The sequence below is a fragment of the Mixophyes fleayi genome, chromosome 1 (genome assembly GCF_038048845.1).
Source record: "Mixophyes fleayi isolate aMixFle1 chromosome 1, aMixFle1.hap1, whole genome shotgun sequence".
NCBI classification, from domain to species: domain Eukaryota; kingdom Metazoa; phylum Chordata; class Amphibia; order Anura; family Limnodynastidae; genus Mixophyes; species Mixophyes fleayi.
Window position 1 is genome coordinate 459,473,937 of NC_134402.1, and position 25,750 is coordinate 459,499,686.

General features: G+C 42.7%; 1 protein-coding gene and 1 long non-coding RNA gene across 4 annotated transcripts in view; both read left to right on the forward strand.

Moving 5' to 3' along the window:
- Nucleotides 1–25,750, forward strand: part of LOC142102468 (uncharacterized) — a 75,959-nt gene that overhangs the window by 7,877 nt on the left and 42,332 nt on the right. For 2 of the 3 annotated variants that reach the window (XM_075187335.1, XM_075187336.1), the window contains exons 2-3: nt 10,547–10,825; nt 15,423–15,734. In XM_075187335.1, the coding sequence (XP_075043436.1) occupies nt 10,547–10,825; nt 15,423–15,734 (591 nt within the window). The remainder of the gene's footprint in view (nt 1–10,546; nt 10,826–15,422; nt 15,735–25,750) is intronic. The other variant, XM_075187337.1, reaches the window with a different exon arrangement.
- On the forward strand, nt 19,083–23,488 carry LOC142110271 (uncharacterized). The gene is made up of 3 exons (XR_012680503.1): nt 19,083–20,833; nt 21,365–21,544; nt 22,870–23,488. It is a non-coding gene; the product is annotated as an uncharacterized LOC142110271 (long non-coding RNA).

Genomic DNA, 25,750 nt, shown 5'->3' on the forward strand with positions numbered 1-25,750 from the left:
TCGCTGCCTAGGTGTAATCCTTGATTCACGCCTATCCTTTGTTCCCCACATTGACTCTATATCTAAATCATGTTACATACATCTAAAGAACATTTCCAGAATCCGCACATATCTCACACAAGACACTGCTAAAACCTTAATTCATGCACTAATCATCTCCCGCATTGACTATTGCAATTCCCTCCTTACTGGTCTTCCCAAAAACAGACTCAAACCCCTAAAATCTATTTTGCATGCTTCAGCAAGACTGATTTTCCTTGCAAATAGCTATTCCTCTGTTGAATCACTCTGTATGTCTCTACACTGGTTGCCTGTCTTCTACCGAATCCAATATAAAATACTTTTACTAACCTACAAGGCCATCAACAAAGCTGCACCAACATACATCTCCTCTCTTGTCTCAAAATATCTCCCAACTCGTCAACTCTGTTCTGCAAAAGATCTGCGTCTCTCATCCACCCTCATTACATCCTCCCATTCCCGGTTACAGGACTTTTTTCGGGCTGTACCCACTCTATGGAACTCTCTCCCTCACACAATAAGACTCTCCTCTGTTCTACAAACTTTCAAGCGTTCTCTGAAAACCTACTTATTCAGACAAGCTTATAATATTCCTCAACCACCATCTTAACCTCACTACCTTTAGCCTGTTACACAATTTCACACAAGACAACTACCCCCGGACCAACATTGTTGTGTGACAGGATCATTTAGCTTATGAGTCACCTTACCTTTGCAGTCTGGCTGGGCCAAGATGCAAAATGTATACTTAACCTCATGTGTCAATCTCCCATTGTCCCATAGATTGTAAGCTTGCGAGCAGCCTTCTCACCTCTTTGTCTGTTTTACCCAGTTTGTTTATTAGTTTATTACGTTTGTCCCCAATTGTAAAGCGCTACGGAATATGTTGGCGCTATATAAATAAATGATGATGATGATGATAGACGAAGGTGTGCATGGGGAACAGGAGAGAGGGGGACATAATCAACTATGAGAGAATTGGGAGGGGGTGGACATTGGGTGGTGGAGAGAAGTTTTGTTTATGTTGCACATAAAGTAGTGTTCAGCCATTCAAGTGGAGATGGCAGAGAGGCAGTCAAACACGCGAGAGAAGAAAGAAGGGAAGAGGTAGATTAGAATGTCGTCAGCATAGAGGTGGCACTGAATTTGGCACCTATCTTCTGCTAGTAAGAATATTTGTTCCTCATAGATCACAGAGTAACAAGTACAGAACTTTAGCCCTGTTTTATACTTGTATCATATTCTGGAGAGGTTGGTTAGTGTGAAAAGCTTTGTTGACTCCAACCACCAGATTCAGTAACAAGAAAATCACATTAATGCTTTTACTAGGTTTAATGTTTTCATTTGAAGACTCAGTCCCAGACTGTCTGATATATGTAGTCTGAGCTGCATTCTCTGACTTGCAATGCAGCAGGGTCTCTATGAAACCTAGATGATAGATTTCCTCAGCACTACAGCTGTATAATGTGCATTATATCTCTTCAAGTTGTAAGATCATTTGTTTTTTAACAACTTAGATGAACTTAGTTTTATTAAATCCATGTGACAGGAGCCTTTGCTACAATGATGTGCTGTAGTGGTTTCCTGTCCAATCTGGCTCCCTGTTTGCACCCTTTCCTCACATCATGACAAACAAGCAGGACACTAATCTCCACAAGATAAGCACATTCATCTCATGACATACTCTGTACTGATAGGAGAACCTGTAATCAATCAGTCAGTCAAGCTTTAAATACACCTGGCTCTGTGCTCCTTTTCAGCTGGAGACATAAAGAGCGTGCAAACACTGAGAATGCTACTGCATACTGACCAACTCTCCCTGACTGTCAGGGAGACTCCCTGAAATAGGGGTGATCTCCCGCACTCCCTGCAGAGTCTGGCATTCTCCCTGGTGCTGAGCCAGTACAAGACGTGGTTGGCTTCACCATCTGTGGCATGATGACACAGTTCAGAAATTGTGTCCTATGTCCATGTATTGATGCCTATGGAGATGGCCATTTTCATGGAGACCAAGATTTAATCAAAGACTGACAGCTAAGACAACATGACTTCAGTAATGGAGACAGAAATGTAAAAGACACTTTAATCTCCAGAGATTCATTAGCTGCTTTTCCTTAATGCATAGTTGTCTACCTTCCTGGAATGTCCGGGAGACTTCCGCATTTCTGGGAGACCTCCTGGGCTCCCGGGAAAGCAGGAAACCACCCGGTTCTCGCCCCCTCAATAGATAATTGGCAGGGGACGGGGCTTACTTATGCAAATATTGTGTCAACTTAGCCCCGCCCAGTTGTAATTGGCCAAACTTGTGACAATCATTTAGGGGGTGGGCCAAAATGGTGCAATTCATCAAGCCCCGCCCCTGCACGCCCACCTCCATGAAGCCAACGCCAAAAAGTTGGCAAGTATGTGCTACTGCCCATTGTCCTCATATAGTCCCAAGAAGGATTGAAATGTGCTTACAAATGCTAACAAACACAAATATATTTTATCAAATTCAATTGTATATTTATACAAATTATTATTCCTTATATTATAAAGCACTGATACATTATACAGAGCTGTACATTGCGGGGATCATGAGACAACTTAAGCACAATGGCATTGACACAAGGGAAAGGTGGTCCTGCCCAAACAAGTTTCCAGTCTAAGAAGGGGGGGGGGGGGGGTTGATAACAATTGTAGCTGGGTGGGAAAGTACACATGGTTGCTAAATGGCAAATACTTTATCAGCCTAAAATATAAAAGCAGTCATTATTTTGTGCAGGGTGGTATGGTATCATATATATGGCATCAGTATTCACACCTCTACCTATTTTCATCCACACATTCTACTTTATTCACTCATATTATTTACTCTCATTCTTAAATCTCATGACTTCACTCAATCATCAAATAATACCAATTACTCTGCTAATATATTTTATTCAACACTGTTTCATTGTCCACAACCAACTCCCAACCCTTCTATTTTGAAATCTCTCCAATATACTATGTTATTGTTGTTAGAGCTTTTTTATATTTATTTTTATTTATTTTTTATATCTAATAATAGCCTTCTGCCCTTTTGAACCCTTTCCGATCACCTACACTGGCTACACAGCCTATTTCATTTATCACTGGTTTCCATTTTTTTTCTCTATCATTTAACCCACTTCAACTGGAACCCAGAGACAATTCTTCATTAGATTTCTCTGGACATCAAACCATACCTATACCAGAGAAACAAGACCAACACCTTCCACTAGACCCTCTCCAAACCTGGTTGATACAAGACATCCAAAGAAAGGAAACGACATGAATCCACAAAAACAATTAACTCAATGTTCCTGTCACAGTCGTCTGTATCTCTTGATCAGATTCGGGACCCTTGGGACTACCTGGAGCAGGACTGAAACAGAACCTAGAAGCCTGGATGATCTTCCTGCTCATGTTCTTTCTGAATGTAGAATATAGCAGGGGAATGAGCAATCTGGAAATGCTGACAGGAACAGGGCACTTGGTAATGCTGGCAGGAACAGGGCACTTGGTAATGCTGGCAGGAACAGGGCACTTGGTAATGCTGGCAGGAACAGGGCACTTGGAAATGCTGGCAGGAACAGGGTACTTGGAAATTCTGGCAGGAGCAGGGCACTTGGAAATGCTGGCAGGAACAGGGCACTTGGAAATGCTGGCAGGAACAGGGCACTTGGAAATGCTGGCAGGAACACTGGAGCCAAGAACTATCCTCTGGATAGAAGTGTGTTGTTCTGGCAATGAACAGATCACAGCAGCAGGTTTAAATAGGGTGTCACAAACAACTATTTGCTGTACAGTTCATGTGATCACAGCTTCTGAATCTGGTTGGTCTGGAAGAATCACCTGACTGCATCCAAGATGGCTACGCCCATGCAGCAGAACAAACAGTATTTATTTGTTTACAAACGGAGGTGTAGAGGACAGGAATGCTGCAGACGACCATAAGGGACCCAGGTAGCCGTGATATGACAGTGGAGGATGAGGTAAGTGCGGCTAAGATCCCGATGTGTGACAGTTCCATGGCAATTGCAAACTAAGTATTACCCTCCTCCGTTCCCTCTCTCCCAATACTTGTTCCTATCTTGCCCACTTCTTCAACCTCTCCCTCTCATCAAGCACCTTCTCATTGTTCAAGCGTACCCTTGTCTCTCCCAAAACTATCTTTCATCCCTGACACACTCTTTAGCTACTCCCCTATCTCTTCTCCCCACAACCGCCTCACCACCTTCCTCCCCTCTCACTCCCTCTTTGACCCACTTAAATCTGCTTTTATTTCTTCCACAGAAACTTCCCTTCTCAAAGTCACTAATAATACTATCACTGCAATATCTAAGGGTGATTTCTCTTTACTTATCCTCTTGGAGCTCTCCGCTGCCTCTGACACTGTGGACCACCCTCTCCTCCCACAAATCCTCCCCTCCATAGGCCTGCCTTTCACTGTCCTCTCCTTGCTGTCCTCCTACCTGTCCATCTCAGTTGTTGGCCCCATCCTCCTAGTATACTTCTTCCCTTCTTCCCAATTTCCAGTACACTCATCAGCTCTTTGAGTCTAATATCACCTCTATGCTGATGACACCATGTTCTACCTCTCCTCCCCTGACCTATCCCCCTTGTCATCTTTTACATCTCCAGCTGTATTTCTGCTATTTCCTCTTGTATGTCTCCAGCACTTCCTTAAAGTCAACATGGCTAAAACTGACTCATTGTGTGCCCACTGCCCCGAGTCTCCTGACCTCCCTTCATCTCTCTATTTGGTTACAACATTACTCTTTCCTCTGTCCTGCAAGTCTGTTGCTCGAGCTTAGCCCTCTCTGCCTTCACATTCTAGCCCTCCCCAATCATGCCGCTTCCACCTTTGTTAGATCTCTAGTATCAGACTATTTCTCACCCTGGGCACCACTGTAACCCTCATTCTCTTGCGTGTCAGCTTTCACCTGGAATATGGCAACCTTCTCTATGGCCTTCCTTCCCCCCACTTCTTCTCACTCCAATCAATCCTCAACACAACCGCTCATTTTATTTTTCTTTAGTACCGCCCTGGATCTGCCTCCCCTCTTCCAGTCACTTCACTGGACAGAGTCCGGTTTAAACTCTTTACCCTCAATTATAAAGCCCTCACCCATACTCCAACTCCAACTTTATCTTCCTCCATACTCCCGCGTACCCTCTCCTTTCTGCCAATGACCACCGTATCGGCTCAATCATTACCTCCTCTCACTGCCATCTTGAAGACTTCTTCTGTGCTGCTCCCAACATCTGACACTACTTTACTCAATTAGGCTCTCCACTTCTCTCCAAGGCTTCAAATGACATTTTTCATCAAAGCCTATCAGCTATTGTAACCCACCCCTTCACACTAATTAACCCCACTATGTCACCCCCCTTTTTCTGGCCCTCCCATCTAGATCGTAATCTCTCATAAGCAGCACCTTTTTCCCTTTTGTCCTACTTTCATTACCTATGTCACCAGCCACCTGTGTCTTTCCTTATTCTGGGTCTGCTCCTGGTTGCTGTGCTCTTCCTCCTGGGTACAGCCTCAGAAGCAACAGGGGTTGTTGGACTTGGAGGAGATGCAGGGTTTGTTTTGTTTGGCAATAGAGACAGGAACTTAGTATGAAGACAATCTTCAATTTCTACTTTTACTTCACCATTACACTGAACATGTCTGTGTGTCTGTGTGTATGTGTGTGTCTGTGTGTGTGTCTGTGTGTGTGTGTGTGTGTCTGTGTGTGTGTCTGTGTGTGTGTATGTGCGCACGCACTAGGGAATTTAGTTTGTAAGCTATAATGATGCAGAGATTGCTGTCACTACATCTACTGTGTAAAGCGCTTCATAGTGTGATTGGGATGTAATATGATCGGTAATAAATGATAATAAACAAATAATGTACAGTGCCAAACATAAATAAATAATTAAAAAATGAGCAATGTGCCCCTATAGCTCCTTAGTGCTGCACGGCGAGGGAACCTGGGCTGGTTTCCACTATACCAGGGGGAACTGGTATAAATAACAACATAATGGGGTTTTTGTGGGTGTTTTTTTCTCCAAGAAACAAGAAAATAATATTAGATTTTATATTTATTAATGTTCTGAACAAGGGTTTTTGGTAGTTTTTTTATTCAATTAAAGTTTGTGTAAAAATGGTCTTTTTTATTGTTTTGTTGTAATGGCTAATATGGGCTTAAGCTGCCACTTCAGAGATCCTAACACTGATAGTTAAGGTCAGTCCCCCACAGGTATACAAGCTCTACTCTAACCAGCCTGGAGCTGGTTTTCACTATAGCAGAACCCCAAGTTCATGGTCTCCCTGGTATATTGGAAACCAGTCAAGGTTTTCTAGAGTAGGGGCTAGTTGAGGATTTGGGTATAGACAAACTATGTCTGGGAAGTGTTTTGTATTGACCAAACACAAATGTGAATTACTGGCTGAAAAATAATAGGGGTAATTGCGTATTGGAACATTTAAGGTGGGCAGGAGGCTCAGACAGTGGCTGACTGCTGTGTGCCACTACTTTGGGATTACTGGACTTAAAGGCCCACCAACCCCCAAATTTGGAATTTGGGGATCATGGTTGTGACAGGATGGACCGCCTATGCCACTCTGTCTGTTGTAGCTGGGAACCGGCTGGACTTACTTTGCCACAGTTCCATTTAGTTATCCCAAATGCGCCCTCTTACCGCAGTAGGAGGGGCTTACAATGCTGCCACCACTGAGCTCCTTCTATGGCACTCAGAACCACGTTCCTTCTGGGTCACTGACGCTGCTAGAGTACCTCGTTGCTGGTGTACCCGGCTGGTAACTCCAGACCTTTTACTATGGATCCGGGTTGCTGTGAATGGATCCCCCCCCTGGCCTATCACATTGACCAGGGCTGCTGGGTAGCAGGCAGAGCGGTGGTACTGGAAACGCTTGGGTCCAAACCTCAGAGACAGCCGGAGAACGGATTAGATTTAGGGTCTAATCTGTAGATCACAGGAATACAGCGATATTGAAGATGTTTTCAAGCAGGTCTTAAAGCAAGATATTTATTTGCTCTCACTGGTTAAAGGTCCCAGTGATCAGGTTAGTTGATATCAGAAGAACACATTTCAGCGTACCAGTCAGTGCATATATACATTTCAGACACATGCTATTTTTTGCATCAGGATATACTTTATTTACACAAACATGGATTTACATACATTGCAAAGCTAACAAAATTTGCACTTGTCTATGAAATTCACTCTGGACAAAAGACCACACAGTAGTAACGACTCCCTGATGGGCCTTTGGCCAGAGCAGGCATGACACTTCATCACAAAACTTTGTTAGCACTTCCTGCTATCAGCATCCCTTGCACATATGCCCAATTTAAGGTTTCCACTAGCAACCTTAAAAATACTAAACAATGACACTTCTATACTAAATACATCCCAATACACACAAGACCTCCATCCACAAAGGTCTATTGTATCAGATATATGCAACAGTTATAATGCATATCCTTTAGTAAGGTGAAAACAGGAAAAAAAAGTTTCTACCCTGGTCTCAGAAATAACGATTTCCTATCTCAGAACATATACAATACAAAAAATAAGTGCATATGCAATTATATAAATATGCGCCCTGCGCTATTTCACTTATATAAATTCATACCAGAAGTTATTTATCAGTGATCCAGTCACAGTGGTCCTTTGATTTTGATCTGAACCATAAAGATGAAATACACTGGTCGGTGTCACCCTGACATTCTCCTACAGCCATTTCCAGTCTGCAAAAGAATTTTTCTGAGCTGACCGAGATTGGGCCTTCCCCTATACATTGATGCAGATATATTTTGCCGTCTCCAGCTGGAGCAGCGCTCTTTTAGGTACATTATGCCAAATGTACAAAAAAGCTTCAGGCACAAAATTGTCTCATGTACTAAATAAATTGTGATGTCTCCTCAGTCTCAGGATTCATTGAAGCCCATACATGAGGCTGAATCCAGCAACAAATTAGGAGAAAAATTAAAAGTTTTATTTCAAGAAAGGGTAAGAAAGGGTCAATCGATTCATCCAGTTCTGAAAATTGACAAAATTCAGAGTTTATCCATCAGCAAATTAATTTGATATTTGATCCCGATTTGGCAAATTTTAATAAATTACACTCACTGGAGAATCAGGCCAATCATAGTACATGGACAATGTCTGTCTATAAAAGGTGCTTACAGCCCCTGAGACGCTCAATCTTCTTGCACAATGTAAATGTAGGCACGCTGGTAAGCATGGTAAGCATGTCACAGGAGAGAAGAGAGGAGCCGTGTACTTAGACATGCACTCAGGGGACCTTCTAGATTAGTGGCTGCCTAACCTCCGAAAGGGCCGCACATTGCCCTCAATATCGCAAATAAGTTAAAACAATACTTTGGTTTTTTTTGCAAAATATTTTATTATGGTATAAAAAGGAAAACATTATATAATGTTACAAAGTATGAATAATGAATAAACCTTAAAAAAATTCAGCTGTTGAGAGTTAGATTGAACACAACAGAATTTAGTATTAACATGTTAATAAACAATAACTATAAACAATACATTTAATCAAGGCTATAGACACCACATACTATTAGAATTGATCCACACCCCCTCTGAACACCCTTCAGATCATTATTATTATTTTTATTAATTATTATTTATAGGGCGCCACTAGGTGTCCGTAGCGCCGTACAGAGACAAACAAAATTACAATACGAGGTGAGACAGCACAGTACAGTAAACAATAAGCACAGTAACTCAATGGGCTCAACGCACAGCTAGGGTAGGGGGAGGGGAGAGGGGAGGATCCGTATACGACGGAGCCCAAGAGGGAGGGCACGGGTGACAGGGAAACTCCCAGAGGGAGAGGAGGGAGCGAGAGGGGACGGGGGGAAGAGGGTCCTCGAGGAGGAGGGCTAGGTAGCTGGAGAGCAGAGTTAAAAGTGGTGAAGACAGGAGGAGAGATGACCCTGCTCAAAGGAGCGTACAATATAAAGAGTGGGGTAGACAGACAGAGAGACACGGGGGAGAGAGGGAGAGAGATCAGCACTTTCCTTGGAGGAACGAGGGGGTCACATAGTGGAGACTGTGCGTCCCTCCTTTTCTGAACTTGGATGTGATTTCAGTACTGCAGAACCTCCTGGCATTTTGTGGAGTCGATCACATGAGCAGAAGTCAGCTACTTCATGCAATTAACAATTTGCCCACCAAAAAAAGAGGCTGAACTCTGATATGAGATTGGGGGGACGGTGGATTACTAAGCACACGTTAGTCCCGATTGGTAAAAGGAGCCTATCACCTATACCAGAAGGACAAATGGACGGATGTACATGTAATACTTCCCAGTCCCCAGTCTAAAGTAGACGTTAAAGGATTCAGGTGGTGACTCCATTACTCTTCTGCCTGATGGCTCACAAAGACTATTGATAATGTACCTGGGCTTTAACTACTTACTAGATGATAGCCGTCTATGACCTGTAAGAATCCACTGTATTCTGATAGGACTTCGATAAATGTCCTGCAATAGAGGTGGCTGTGCAATGTGTTTTATCATGTTCACACTGGAACCAGATATTGGGTCTGCCTTGGAAATCAGGTGGTGTCACAATGTGGTTACCAGGAATTCCTCCGGAACAAGTTAGAACAGGAGAAACGCAAGCTGCGTCTCTTCTGTCTCTCCGTATCATTAGATCACTATTAGAAGGAATTGAAGATTGCTAAAGAGAAGAGGAAGTGAAAGTCCCTCCTAGAATTTGGGTCTTTCCAGTACAAAAATAGCAAAAAAAATAAATAAAATACCCCTGTAATCCATCAGAATCCTTTCTAAACCCACAAACGTACCCATCCTATGAGACACCAACGCATTTTTCATCAGTCTCACGCAGTATGCACAATTGAGTAATAAATAAATATTTTAGATTACCTCCAATTGCAGCAATAAGCACGTTAGGTTAACATCCAATTTAACTAATATTGCAAAATATCCAAAACACAAATAAAGTTTGCTGTGCACTATTGGTACATTATACTGTACCAAAAGCACACAGTATACTTTATTTGTTTTTTGGATAGTATGCACAATTGCCACCCAGAGTGGATGTGACCACTCAGTTTGTGCCTTTCTACCAGCAGCCGTTCTCCCACCATAAACTTTTTGCTTATACTCAGGAGGTTTGCAGTTTTGTATATCAGCTCTCTAAAAACATCAGAGCATCAGAGCATATCTGCTATTGCTGCATTCAAGAGAACTAACCGATTAACTTCTGGGTCTGTTCTAGTTACAGGAAAGTGAGGTCCGGTCATTAAGGAGTGATAACTTTTCGGTCACTAAATATTTACTGTGGGTCACATATTAAATAGAGTAATAATGTTTAATGAACAATGCTATTTATATATCCATTGTATTTATGTGCCAAGTAAACTGTTTAGTTAAATTGGTAAATAAAGAGTAATATGTGTAATCAGAGGTAGCTGAAGGAGAACATGATTTACAGTAAGTCTCCCTTACATTTAGGGGTCTCTGAAGAGAAGCGGGGGGACCCAGAGGTACCACCCCCAGGAAGACTAAACAACAGAATACAACCATGGTGTAACCTGGGCAAATATATCTGCTCATCGGTGGAGTCAGCAGAAGAGAAGTTGGAAGACAATGAAGAGTTTTCCATACAGGTCTCGGACAATGAGGAAATATTCACAGTGAGGGGGCAGAGTCCTGAGATTGTGAATGGTGTCATTTGCCGTTGCCAGAGAGATGCCCAGAACTCGATGGCTGCTGTTCCCTCTACTAATCCAGGTATGTCTCCTATAAAATGTGCACAGTTCCAGAGAGTACAATGGTTATTATTATTATTATTATTATTATTATTAATTTTTATTTATAGGGCGCCACTAGGTGTCCGCGGCGCAGTACAGGGACAAAAGAAATTACAATACGAGGTGAGACAGCACAGAACAGTAAACAATAATCACAGTAACTCAGTGAGCTCAAGGCACAGCTAGAGGGGGGAAGAGGAGAGAGGATGGTCTGCCAACAACGGCACCTAGGAGGGAGGGCACGGATGAGAGGGAGACCCCCAGGGGGAAGAGGAGGGAGCGAGAGGGGGCGGGGGAAGAGGGTCCTCGAGGAGGAAGCAGGGAAGCTGGCGAGCAGAGTTGAAAGTGGAGAAGACAGGAGGAGAGAAGACCCTGCTCAAAGGAGCGTACAATCTAAGGGGTGGGGTAGACTGACAGAGAGACACAGGGGAGAGAGGGTGTTAGAAACATAAACATAGAAAACAAACACTGGGGGGTAAATGTATCAAGGTCCGATTTTTAAAACCCAGCGATTTTCTCGGGAGACTTGAAACTCGCAGATGTATGAAGCTGAGATTTCATGTAAAATCGCCAGAGATGTGCTTCTGTCAAAATCGCTATAAAATCAATACAGATCAAACTCCCGACTGTTTTCCACTCCAGCTACACAAATCTCAAATGTATGAAGCTGCGATTAAGCAAACTCCGGAGAGTTTGTTTTCAAACACGCCAGATACAATTCAGATGCATTCTAGCAGCGTGCTGTATAAACACATCACTGTTACACACATTCCAATCGGGCATATCAAATTACCATGTATTCATTGTATTATTAACAGCACACCAATTCTATATAACATATACTCCCTTAGTATGCCCTTTTGGTGTTATTATGGAAGTGTTCCCAATACTATTGGGTTAATTTGTCATGCTCTTTGGTGTCTGATTAGTTTAGGGTATGCAACCATGTTACATCGGTAGTCATCACTTCTGTGGTTTTACTATTTTATGTACTTACTGATTTTTAATATGTACTTGCGATCATGTGACCGCAGTATTTGATGTGTTGTTAACACTTTGTATAGTCTACATTGGATGCACTGTTTATTATTTTTATTCTTACTCTTTGGCGATTAGAGAATTTCCATCTGTTGTTGAGCATTATAGATAACACTATGTTACATAGAGTTGGTGTGCTGTTAATAATACAATGAATACATGGTAATTTGATATGCCCGATTGGAATGTGTGTTAACGGGTTTTCACACAGGATGGTACGCATGCGCAGACCATCTGTACGTCTCTTACGTTTTGTAGCACACGTGGGTTGACGCTTAGCGTCTCACAACGCTGCATACCGATCTAGTTTTGGATACTCTAAATATGTGTCCCGTACACGTTAAAGAATATGGATATTTTCTACCTCCTGATGAAGTCCAGCTGTATATGGACGAAACGTGTTGAGGACTGAACTTTATTTCTTTATTGGATATCGTGGTACGACTTGAATAGGACCAGTGTGGAGATTCATTGAGAACTGTGTATTTCATACACCCTAAATCTGACCACTTCCTAGATGAGTACCCAAAGATACCTTTATATGCATTTTACATGTGGTTTTATGTAAGTTTGATACTTACCGTTTTATTAATAAATCTGTGATATACAGTATTACACTATCACAATTTTTATTTGTATGTGGATCTGAGGTTCCAGCTGTCTATTATGGATCCCCCATCTATGAAGAGTGCTTTTGATTGAAGATTTCATTGTTGAAGATACCATCATCTGCGTGAATATATATTTTTTGATGCTATATCTGGTACGCAGAATTATGACTCTCAGTGGTGTTTATATCTGGGATCATAGGCAGTGTTGCACATGAGTGTCTATTCCAATCATTACACTGGTTATGCTCTTTATCTCTGTTCACAATATACCTTGTTCCCAGTGTGACATCACTTCATCACACTGTTCATACTTTCTGTATAATATTGTATTGCGGTAATACACTATGTGGCGCCCTTGTCCTTTTTTTGCCCTATAGATATTCCGGACTCACCCTCTGTTTTTAAGGATTGGCTGCTGTCTGCAAATTGGACTTTTTGTGTATACTAAAACACTTTTCTACTTTGTTTATTGTATACAGAAGTGGGTTGAGCGCCCCATTTTTTGGTATCTGTTGTGTGTATAGATATACTTATATGCAAATGAATTTAATAAAATTAAACTAATTTAATGGAAATGCAAAAATCTGTTCTCTTAAAATCCAATGGGAACTTTAATCTTGCATTTGTATAAATGTAAATGACCACTAAGTAACGTGACTAGACAACAGGGAGACCACGTAGTGCAGTCTGCATGCCCCGCCTGCTATGATCTAGGATGTGACCATCCTGCGTTGTACGGAGTAGCCACGTAGTGCAGACTGCATGTCCCTACAGCTCTGATCTAGGATGTGACCTTCCGTCATTGTGCGGAGGAGCCACGTAGTGCAGATTGCATGTCTCCATTGCTCTGATCTAGGAAGTTACCTCCCTGCATTGTGCAGAGGAGCCACGTGGTGCAGACTGCATCCCCCCCTGCTCTGATCTTGGATGTGAACTTCCAGCATTGTGCTGAGGAGCCACATAGTGCAGACTGCATGCCTCCCCTGCTCTTATCTAGTTTATAACCTTCCAGCATTGTGCGGAGGAGCTACATAGTGCAGACTGCATGTCCCCCTGCCCTGATCTAGGATGTGACCTTCCTGCACTGTGCGGAGGAGCCACACGGTGCAGACTGCATGTTCCCCCCTGCTTTGATCTAGTTTATAACCCTCCTGCATTGTGCGGAGGAGCTACATAGTGCAGACTGCATGTCCCCCTGCCCTGATCTAGGATGTGACCTTCCTGCACTGTGCGGAGGAGCCACACGGTGCAGACTGCATGTTCCCCCCTGCTTTGATCTAGTTTATAACCCTCCTGCATTGTGCGGAGGAGCTACGTAGTGCAGACTGCATGTCCCTACAGCTCTGATCTAGGATGTGACCTTCCTGCATTGTGCGGAGGGGCCACATAGTGCAGACTGCATGTCCCCCCTGCCCTGATCTTGGATGTGACCTTCCAGCATTGTGCAGAGGAGCCACGTGTTGCAGACTGCATGCCCCCCCTGCTATGATCTAGGATGTGACCATCCTGCGTTGTACGGAGTAGCCACATAGTGCAGACTGCATGCCCCCCCCCTGCTATGATCTAGAATGTGACCATCCTGCGTTGTACGGAGTAGCCACGTAGTGCAGACTGCATGTCCCCCCTGCTATGATCTAGAATGTGACCATCCTGCGTTGTACGGAGTAGCCACGTAGTGCACGCTGCATGGCCCCCCTGCTCTGATCTAGTTTATGACCCTCCTGCATTGTGTGGAGGAGCCACGTAGTGCAGATTGCATGTCTCCCTTGCTCTGATCTAGGATGTTACCTCCTTGCATTGTGCAGAGGAGCCACGTGGTGCAGACTGCATCCCCCCCTGCTCTGATCTTGGATGTTACCTTCCAGCATTGTGCTGAGGAGCCACTTAGTGCAGACTGCCTGCCCCCCCTGCTCTTATCTAGTTTATAACCTTCCAGCACTGTGCGGAGGAGCCACACGGTGCAGACTGCATGTCCCCCCCTGCTTTGATCTAGTTTATAACCCTCCTGCATTGTGTGGAGGAGCTACGTAGTGCAGACTGCATGTCCCTACAGCTCTGATCTAGGATGTGACCTTCCTGCATTGTGCGGAGGAGCCACATAGTGCAGACTGCATGTCTTCCCTGCTCTGATCTAGTTTATAACCTTCCTGCATTGTGCGGAGGAGCCACTTAGTGCAGACTGAATGTCCCCCCCTGTTCTGATCTAGGATGTGACCTTCTTGCATTGTGCGGAGGAGCCACGTAGTGCAGACTGCATGTCCCCCTTGCTCTGATCTTGGATGTGACCTTCTAGCATTGTGGGGAGGAGCCACTTAGTGCAGACTGCATGTCCCCCCTGCTCTGATCTTGGATGTGACCTTCCAGCATTGTGGGGAGGAGCCACTTAGTGCAGACTGAATGTCCCCCCCTGCTCTGATCTAGGATGTGGCCTTCTTACATTGTGTAGAGGAGCCACGTATTGCAGACTTCATATTCCCCCTGTTCTGATATTACATGTGACCTCCCCGTGTTATGTGGAAGAGGACACGTGATGCAGGATTTGGATCTTATTATTTATGTTGCAACAAAAATGACTACAAAATGCAAATATTGTAATTCTCTATAAGGGCTGATACCCACAGAGATTCCAGATGGAACATCGATAATGCCGTGTTCACCTCCTGCCATCAATTAATTCTGTCCCTTACATCTAGGGGTGTCTGAAGAAAAGCGGTCATTAAGGAGTGATAACTTTTCAGTCACTAAATATTTACTGTGGATCACATATTAAATAGAGTAATAATGTTTATTGAACAATGCTATTTATATATCCATTGTATTTATGTGCCAAGTAAACTGTTTAGTTATATTGATAAATAAAAAGTAATATGTGTAATCAGAGGTAGCTGAAGGTGAACATGATTTACAGTAAGTCTCCCTTACATCTAGGGGTCTCTGAAGAGAAGCGGGGGGACCCAGAGGTACGACCCCCAGGAAGACTAAACAACCCTGTCACATTCACAGCTAGAAAAGATTATAACAACAGAATACAACGGCGTAACCTGGGCAAATGTATCTGCTCATCGGTGGAGTCAGCAGAAGAGAAGTTGGAAGACAATGAAGAGTTTTCCATACAGGTCTCGAACAATGAGGAAATATTCACAGTGAGGGGGCAGAGTCCTGAGATTGTGAATGGTGTCATTTGCCGTTGCCAGAGAGATGCCCAGACCTTGATGGCTGCTGTTCCCTCTACTAATCCAGGTATGTCTCCGATACAACCCGCACAGATCCATACAAATACATTGGTGTTAGGAGGAACGTCTCTTGAACTCCTGATTCATTAAGGCGCAGAAAAGGTACTGGTCTAACAGACAATATACTGCAGGATACGTCCAACATATATGTAGATTATCCAAGAGAGTGCACAGAAAAAAAAAATTGTTACTGGATCACTATTAAATAACTTTTGGTAAAAATGTATTTAAAGCAAATAGCGCAGGGCACTTATTTATATAAATAGCAAATGCACTTATTTTTTGATATTGTGTATATTGTGAGATAGGAAATCGTTATTTCTGAGACCAGGGTACAAAATTTGGTTTTCCTGTTGTAACCTTTCAAAAGCAAACACCTTGGGGTAAATGTATCAAGCTGAGAGTTTTCCGGCGGGTTTGAAATACCAATCAGATTCTAGCTATCATTTATACAGTACATTCTACAAATCATAGCTAGAATCTGATTGGTTGCTATAGGCAACATCTCCACTTTTCAAACCCGCCGGAAAACTCTCAGCTTGATACATTTACCCCCTTATTTCTGATGTATATAGCTGATACAATAAGCCTTTGTTTAGAAAGTCTGCTTTGTATTGTGATGTGGGAAAATGACTTGTTAGAAGTTTAAACTTGTTTTTGGGATGTATATTCTGCAGCTGTTGGAACAAAAAGGTTTAATGGTAATCAGGCCTTTTTGATGTGTGAGGTTTAACTTGGAGACAGGAAGGTTTAATTTAAAACGTGCTGCTACATTTCCTGCATCTCAAACAAAGATGCAGGATATCACAGCAAGGTTTTTAAGAATTTCATAGCTAAGTATAAATATTAGTGGCTTTGCAATGCATGTAAATCCATGTTTGTGTAAATAGAGTACATCCTGATTCTAAAAATAGACTATTTCGGAACTGTATAAAAGATGAGCTGTGTGAGCATGTAATGTATCATTCTGATGTACCATCTGACCTGACCACTGATACCTTAAAATCAGTGGGACTGTCCTTGTTAGGACACTTGAGCATCACTCTGCTTCAAAGACCTGCTTGACAACTTCTTCATTATTGCAGTAATCCTGTGACCTGCTGATTAGACCCTAAATCTAATCCGTTCTCCGGCTGATTCTGAGGTTTGGACCCAAGCTTTTCCAGTATCACTGCTCTGCCTGCTACCTGCAGCTCTGGTCAGTGCGATAGGCCAGGGAGGATCCATCCACAGCAACCCGGATCCATAGTAAGAGGTCTGGAGTTACCAGCCCAAGTGTACCAGCACAGGAGTGCACTAGCAGTGACAGTTACCCAGAAGGAACGTGGTTCTGAGTGCCATAAAGGAGCTCAGTGGTGGCAGCATTATAAGCCCCTCCTACTGCGGTAGGAGAGCGCATTTGGGATAACGAAAGGGAACGGTGGCAAAGTAAGCCCAGCCGGTTCCCAGCAACAACAGACAGGGTGACATAGGCCGTCCGTCCTGTCACAGTTACCTGTTACTAATATAGTCATTAATGATAAACCATAAAAAAGTGTTGTTTTTTTTTTTTTTCCCCCATGAATTACATTCATTAGGATGTCATTAATATCTACTGTACATAAAATGCATTTACTAGGATCTTATTAATATCTATTGTACATAAAATGTATTTTTTACATTAGCCCCTGATTGTAGACACGTTGTAGCATTCATACACAGCCGTCATCACTAGTAATCAGTACGTTCTCCTGACCTGTAGCTGGTGCCAGTGATAAGACAGAAAAACACGTACCTGAGAGATGCCCAAAGCTTGAATTGGACGCTGTGTGCTCGAGCTCAGCGCGCCCTTACTGTACATTGACTACGTGCATACACCCAGTCCCCTCCCGGTTCTGCCCATGAAATCGTAGTAAGGGTCTGTTGCGCTCGAAGATGAGTTGGATGTTGCTATGTTGACTGGCGGATGGTCTGTTTCTTGGATTGTGCACAGCGATTGGAAGCCAAATACGACACATATCTGCTTTTACGTTCCTTAATGAATTAAGCCTCAGGACTCTAATATAACAAATGTAGCATATCCTATACCGGTCCTGTGCTCTGTGGTAGAGAATTGCTGACAACACTCCCGGAACATACAAAGATAAACAATCTGATAGCGCTCTGGAGAATCCGAAACCTAGGTAGTTGTTTCAATCTGGCGAAACGCGCTTTCATTCTGCAGAGCACTGGTCGGTATATGCTGAGTAGAGATTTCTGATATTACTGTACATTTTTCAACTGGCAAACCAGAACAAACTCATGTTGTGTCATATTATTAGGTATAGTTATTAAATAAGAAAAATTTAACGAGATCTGTTTTTCCAAATCTTAATTCATTAGTACAGCTTAAAACATAATAATTATTATTCTTAATATTTTCTTTATAAAATGATGCAGACGAGGCACTAATAACGGGTGTCTGTGTTCAGAGTAAACTAGGACATTTTAGGGCAACATTTTTGCCAAATATATGAAAGATAAATGGCCATTTGAGATCTATGACTTTCACTTTATTTTCAAGATAAATCCCCATATAATTCTGACCTTCTACTTTGATACAACATTAATAAAGAGCAGAGGTGATGGAAATCAGATGAAATTTAGCATAAATCAGGTTTTGTGGTTGGACAGTCTGCTCCTCGTAGGTGTGACGTGCCGGAGACACCATCTTCCAGGCCACTTATACTTCATCATTCCGCATTGTATCTGTAAATTTGCATTTCACCTAATTTATAGTTTATGAACAGAGTTGGGAGGATGAAGATAATTCCTTCTGCTGAGTGTTGTGCTGGGGTTGGACTGGGGAAATGTAAGTACATCTCTAGCTGGACACATATGTTCTCAGAATGTGCGCAGGGAAAAGATGGATGGAAAAACGTGTATATACTTGTATACAATGAGTCCGACTCATCTCAAATCGCTTCCTGCTCAAAACCAGCAGCATTAAATAACACTAGCAGTCGATCCTGCAGGTATAATGCAAGGACAGCACAGGGATAGCGAAGGGATAGCGCTAGGATAGTGCAGTAATAGTGCAAGGATAGTGCAGAGATAGCGCTAGGATAGTGCAGTAATAGTGCAGGGATAGTGCAGGGATTACGCAGGGATAGTGCAGGGATAGCGCAGGAATAGCGCAGGGATAATGCAAGTAAAGCGCAGGGATAGTGCAGGGATAGCGTGGGGATAGTGCAAGGATAGCTCAGGGATAGCGCAGGGATAGCGTAGGGATAGTGTAGTTTATAGCGCAGGGATAGTGTAGGTTATAGGGCAGGGATAGCACAGGGATAGTGCAGAAATAGCTTAGGGATAGTGCAGGAATAGCATAGGGATAGCACAGGGATAGTGCAGTAATAGCGTAGGGATAGTGCAGGAATAGCGTAGGGATAGCACAGGGATAGCACAGGGACAAAGCAGGGATAGTGCAGAGATAGCACAGGGATAGCGTAGGGATAGTGTAGGGATAGCGCATGGATATTGCAGGGATAGCTCAGGGATAGCGTAGGGATAGTGTAGGTTATAGCGCAGGGATAGTGCAGGAATAGCAACAACGTTTAATATCAGACTAATGGCTCAAATTAAATATCACACGAGAAAAACAACAGGGAAAATAGATAACACATACATTAAAGTGTTTATGTAATGAGAATATTGAGGAGATAACAAAGCAACAGCAGTTGAATCTGCATTTTACTTATTGCACAAGTTTTTCACTTCACTTTATCAACCTTTGTTTTTGATAGTTTATGGAAACAGTCATGTCTCTTTTTTAGTGTATACCAATAAATGTATCATTTGAAATAAATAATAATTAAACATCCCGGAGTGCCTCTCTCTATACTTCTGCCTCTCTTTCTGGATATCTATTTTAAGTAATTGAGTGCACCCTTCAGATAAACATATATGTTAATACTCTGAACAAAATTGAATCATCAATTAATGAGGGGATATTTTCTACATATTTTTACCATTTAAATCACCTGGTGCAGTTTATTCCTTAACTTACCTATTCTCTTTGGAGGTGGTCCATCGCTATTGGCTTCTACCTCATGTCATCACAGACACCCTGTGCATTGTACAGAGTGACCTTGAGTGTTTGCGCAACATAGCGACAGCAATACCAGCGCTGACCAAACTCTTGGTGGTATTACACTTCTGTGCACCTGGATCACTCCAGACCACAGTGGGTGTTGCGGCAGGAAGATTGTGCTTCGGGCTTTCCTGTCACACATCCAGCACTTTGTACATCTGCCACTGGATAAGGAGCTCCTTGTGCTTTCCGTGCTATATCGTGGTATTGCTTCTATTTTTGCCATTAGAAAGCAATTCCACTCGATCAATGTCCAGGCTACATGTGATGCACCTCTCATGATTTGATGCCTAGTTGCTTAGAGGCCAGAAAGCACATACGACTCCATTGCTTTCAGGCAATCAGCGATGAGGCGCAGATTAAAACAGAGGCAAGGAGGTGCCAGGCCACATGGAGACTCATGAGTATTAGGTACTTTTTTCAATCACATCTTTATTTAGAATTAGGCCTTTTTTGTCATATATAGATTGGGATACATTGAACTAATAAACTGTAGCACCTGTACAAAACCGTAACACTCTTAACATTATGGTGTTCTTATATTATCAATTGTCAAATATTGTAGCATTTTAATAGCGCCATATCATGTAAAAATTTCTTACTAATTGTTTGTATGATTTGTTTTACATTTCTGATATGGTTTTTTTTCTCGTTAAAGGAGACAAGGCTTACCCTTTCCAGCCTTGGCTCCTCATTCCCATATTAAATCCACACACAGAGCAATAGTTCACATACAATTCCGCACATACATCCAGTAGATTGGTGTTAGAATGGAGTTTTGGTCATTTAATGGCTGGATTTGGTTGCCTTGAGTGGTCTGGTGGAGCCCTTATGTATGCGCTGGATATTGTGTGTGACATATTAGCTCTTTGGGTGCTATTTCATAACTTTGCCACCCAGAGTGGGGTTCCATGAGTAGAAGATATGAGGTTGCCAGCCAGAAGGAAGATGCCATCAACCCGAGTCCTACAGATAATCAGGACTATTCGGCCTTCAAGGTATATGTGATTTCCTCCTACTTTACATGTAAGTACCCTTTGGGTTGACTTCAAATGTAATGCTTACAGTAAATGGACAAATAACCAGGGAAACCATTTTTTAAATAAAAAATTGTGTATTGAGTGGAACAAAAATCAAAAATAGTGACACAGATAAACACACATGAAAATAAACAAAAATATTTAGATTTGCATCCTCACTTGTCCCCTGGGCCAACATTTCCTGTGCAGCTGGATCTTAGCTATCTCCAGGGCACCCAAGCAGCAGATGGCACAGGGGCAGAAGGGGCAGAAGATGACACAGAGACAGGAGGGTAAACCGTTGGCAAGCGGGTAAGAGGGGCAAAAGGTGGGAGATGGGAAGGTGGGTAAATTGGGGGATGTTGAATATAATTAGCAATATCATCGGTCAGACTGTGAATGGTTGTATGGTCATGCAGAGTGTGTTTGCAATGTGATACAAATAGGTATTGCTTTCTTACATTTTTATAAGAAATTCTTGAAATATTGACCAATGTCCGCTACTCCCAGGTTCTTCTTCCTGTGGCTGCTGCTCCTCCGCCACAGGTGATGGGGCGGCTTTTCCACCTCACTTGACTCCTCTGCATCTCAAGCTAAAATAATGGAAGAAAAACATAACATCGTGATCATGTATGTCTTTATCCATAACATCCAAGTTTTTGCATCATATCAGGAGATATCATAACACAAGTTAGTAATGACACGTATGAAATGTATATTTTTTGGGTGTGGTGTGTGTATATGTGGGGTCATGTAGAGAAAATTTAACACTAAATGATTTGACAATGTGCATAAGGTGCAAACTTCATATCTTTTCCTTGATGGCAATTTTACCTGTGCATCCACTTATAACTTATCTCCAGGGTACTACATGGCCAGATTCTACAATAGGCTGACTAGGTTGCGGTTTAGGACCTTAGGCCTTGGTGTGGTTGTTGTAGAAAAATTGACATCTAATTTGTAAAAAGACAAGTGGAGATTAATTTCAAATATACATGAATATTTACATTGTTGGTGGAGGTGTTCAGATTCACTGAGTGCCAACATTACAGTCCTCGTCCTGGCATTGGTACGGCCCTAATTGCATTGGTACGACCCCCTATTGTGATTGAATGCAGGTGCCATTTGAGACAAGTCATAGGAAATGCACCATTTTAGATCTGGTATAGACAGGAAGCGCGACTAACATGCCTACGCCCACACATGGCCTGAGAGCCAATCAGTGAGGAGAATGTTGAAATGTCTCATTCACTTGCAAACATGAGGGCTGCTAGTTTCACCTGAAGTGAGCTCCAGGCCCTGACAATGGACAGGTTCCTGCTTGTTGATATAACACAAATGAGGGTATAACCACAGGCTACAGGGCTTCAAATATATTCCTGCGCAGAAGATATGGCAGCAGGCTCTCCATTGTGCAGGTCCAGCGATGGTGGATTGATCTGCGTAGACAGCAACCGCAGCTTCGTGCGGACCCTGAGGAAGGATAATGCAAGGGGTAGGTTCACAATTTGCAATAAATAGACATGATTATAGTTTGATTGGGCCCATGAACTTATCTCCCTGTGTAGAAGAGAAATTATTGTAGATAGTAATGTGACTTGTTGAATAAGTGAATAAGTACAACCTTCATTGGTGAAAGTACAAGGCCAGTGATGTTTCTATTTCAGAACGTGATTACATTCACTTGAGGAGACTGAAGTTTAATTAAACCTCCTATGTGAAGTCCAAATGCAAGTGGTGTAGAGGTGTTTTTATTTGGCCAATGGTGGTGTAATACTCCATGTGTGCTAGTTGATCATTTGCATTGAAACCTAACATTATATCTATGTATCTATCTAGAAGAGAGAGAGGGAGAGAGAGGGAGAGAGAGAGAGACAGACACACAGAGAGAGAGAGGGAGACACACAGACACAGAGAGAGAGAGAGAGAGAGAGAGAGAGAGAGAGAGAGAGATAAAGAGAGAGAGAGAAAGAGAGAATTTAATTAAAAACGAATGTTCTTCTTTCTTCAAATAGAACGTCTCTGCAATCAGCAGGTGGTCCGGCAGGAGCCACAAGAAGAGACCCTTTTCTGACCCCCTGAACAACCCCACCCCCCTCCCCAACAACCCCTTTCCCCATCCCCGGAAGAAGAGTCCATGGCGGACTCCTGGGAGGGACTTGAAAAAGCCCCAAGAGGGACCCCTGGATGAGGCAATGGAGGAGCAGGAGAAGGCGGATGTCAGGGTTCTCAGTATTCAAACCACGGAAAGTTGTTGATCTCGAAAACTGAGTTCTTTGTATAAAGCAAGAATCACACAGATAAATAACTTGATGCAAACAATGGTTTATACAGATAACACAGGTCCATAGACTCCACAGGTAACAGATGCTGAGTAATATAATGTCAGAAGTATTAGACAAAATAGAAAACTGAATGCTGCATGAGTAGCAGGTACAGCAGAGCCTGAATATATCAAATACTTGAACTTTGAACTTTGCAGCGCTAAAACAAACTACACCCATAGAACAAAGATATGTTTACAAAATACATTAATGTTGCAATTTTAATTTTAGTATTTTGTTCTAGGTGTTGCGGATATACCACAAGCACAATTTTGATAGACAAAATTGAGTGAAAAGAAAAAAATTTTAAAAAAATACTGTTAAAAAAATTGATACATGTTTTACTTGTTTAAGAATTTACATATTGATTTGTAATAAAATGTGGTTATTCTTTAAAAACCTTTGTGTGTATTTATTTATTTTTCCTAAGCAAATGTTTAATAATGTGATAAAGGTTTGTTTTAAAGGGTTTGCTGATATGTGCCAGGAGCAGAAATGTTATGTGTTTGTTTATAAAGAATTGTAAGCTCCTAACCTCTCCCTAATGGTCTCCGAGCTCCTCTTATAGCATTTTACTGCTGCACCACTTCCCGTTTGTGGGGACCAGAGCACTGCAGTGTCCAGGGGACCCTGATCCATAGTGGGCCAGTGGGGGCTGCAGGAGCTGCACCAACAGCCTCAGCGCAGTGGCTACCAGAGGGTCTGCAAATGGCACCTTCTTTGCAGCCCCAGTCTGGATACTGGAACCCAGAGCTCCAGGAGTGGCAGCAAGGAGACTGTTCCCTTGAGATCTGACTGTCCACTCTCTGGAACCAATTTTGATGAGAGGGGGGCAAGAGGGGGGCAAATAGACCCAATGTTCTTGGAAGTATTTTTTATCTTTAAATATCTCACCCTAGACTTAATGGCAACAAGGGTGGAGAAGAGGCTGAGCTCCGCTCTCCAGTGCAGCTCGTGGACAGGGGGCAGGTACATATGAAACTCCTCCAGGATTCTTTCACATGCTAGCGACATGAATCAGCCTGGATTGGGTAAAGGGCCAGGTTATGTGTTCAAAAATGTATAAAAATAGAGCTGTATTGTCGATATTAAAATATACTCCATCTGTACTTCTGAATTATCACTAGTACCTCTAACTATCATGTATCGGTCCAGTAACATTATCCTTTTACAACTACTGCGCAGTTGGCGTTCACAGTCAGCGGGTGTCTTGTGGCAGGTGACACCCGTAGGAGTGGTCAGTAACAGCAGATTACTGGTGGGAGGAAATCCAGATAAACTGTGTAAGACTCTCCAAGAGCAAGCTGGGTGGCCCAGTCAGCCCATCCTGTCACAAAAGTATTTTACTAGTGTCTGTGAGCCAGATATTTTTGTTTTTGGGCTTTATTGCAGGATATGGAGAGAGAACAGGAGATAAGGTTCAGGCTGCTTCACAGGTAATGCTTCAGAAAAAGATGGTCCACAAACTGGACTGGTGAGAAAAGTTACGTCCTACTTGAGAGATCACAGGGTTTCTGTAGAAACGATAGTAGCAGAACCTTTTTCTGTAGTGTTACAGAGTACAAGTGGGATGGTCACTGCAGGTTATGCTGCTATATCTAAAAGGGCCACTATGTGTCATTAGAGGCTGGGAAAGGAAATGAGAAACATGGAGATATGTGATTTAAAGCAAACTGACAGATTTAAAATAAAAAGCAATTCTGCACTGATTTGGAGGTGTTTACTTGGGCAATAATGCAAGTCTGGGCTCCTCAGTGCTGAATGTGCTGTGGGAATGGGCCAGTTGTAGATGGATGTGCTTTTGTAGAGAGGATTGTTGGGTTGAATCCTTGTGGAATCCCTTGTGGTTGTAGAGAGATGTGCTGGGAGCTAGTAAGTGGGACAGAAGATTAGGCAACTCCATTCAGTAACAATGGTCATGGGGCTTCTGGAACAAATGGGTGGCTGTAAGTGGGGAGAACTGGAGGACTATTTGCCAGGAGATGACCAGGGCCTTGGTGGGACAGAGATACCTCAACTCCTCTACAAGGGAACAATCAGTCTGGGAACCAGCAGAAGCATAGAGCAGTCAGGCGAAGTCTGGGTGCAGTTTGGGTCAGCACCAGGTCCGTCAGGTGATCAGTAAGGTTCCTCACTTCTCTCAGTCCTTCCAAGGAGGATCAAGTTCTGGCCACTTCTAAGGTCGCAGGCCCTGAGAGCCACACGGATTGCAGCAAAACCGAGCCACTGATTGGGTTTAGGAGCCTTATTTTGCGAGAGTGGGCATTGCATGTAGCGCTTGGGTTATTAAACTTTTTTTCACTGTTTATGGATATGGGGGCGACAGGGAAATCCCTGATCGCAGTGGATTACAATCTGATCACAGAGAACAAATATGTCTTACTAGAATGAATGCCAGGCTACACCCCCTATGGGTATATTTCTGCATTTTCTTAAGTGTCTTTTTTTGTCCCTTATGTGACATCACTTCCTTAAATCTATTTTACTCCCTATGTGGCTTATGGAGATTTGGTATGGCACCAAAAAATGGATAGCGTTGATTTATATATTACATTAATTGTAATTATTTGCT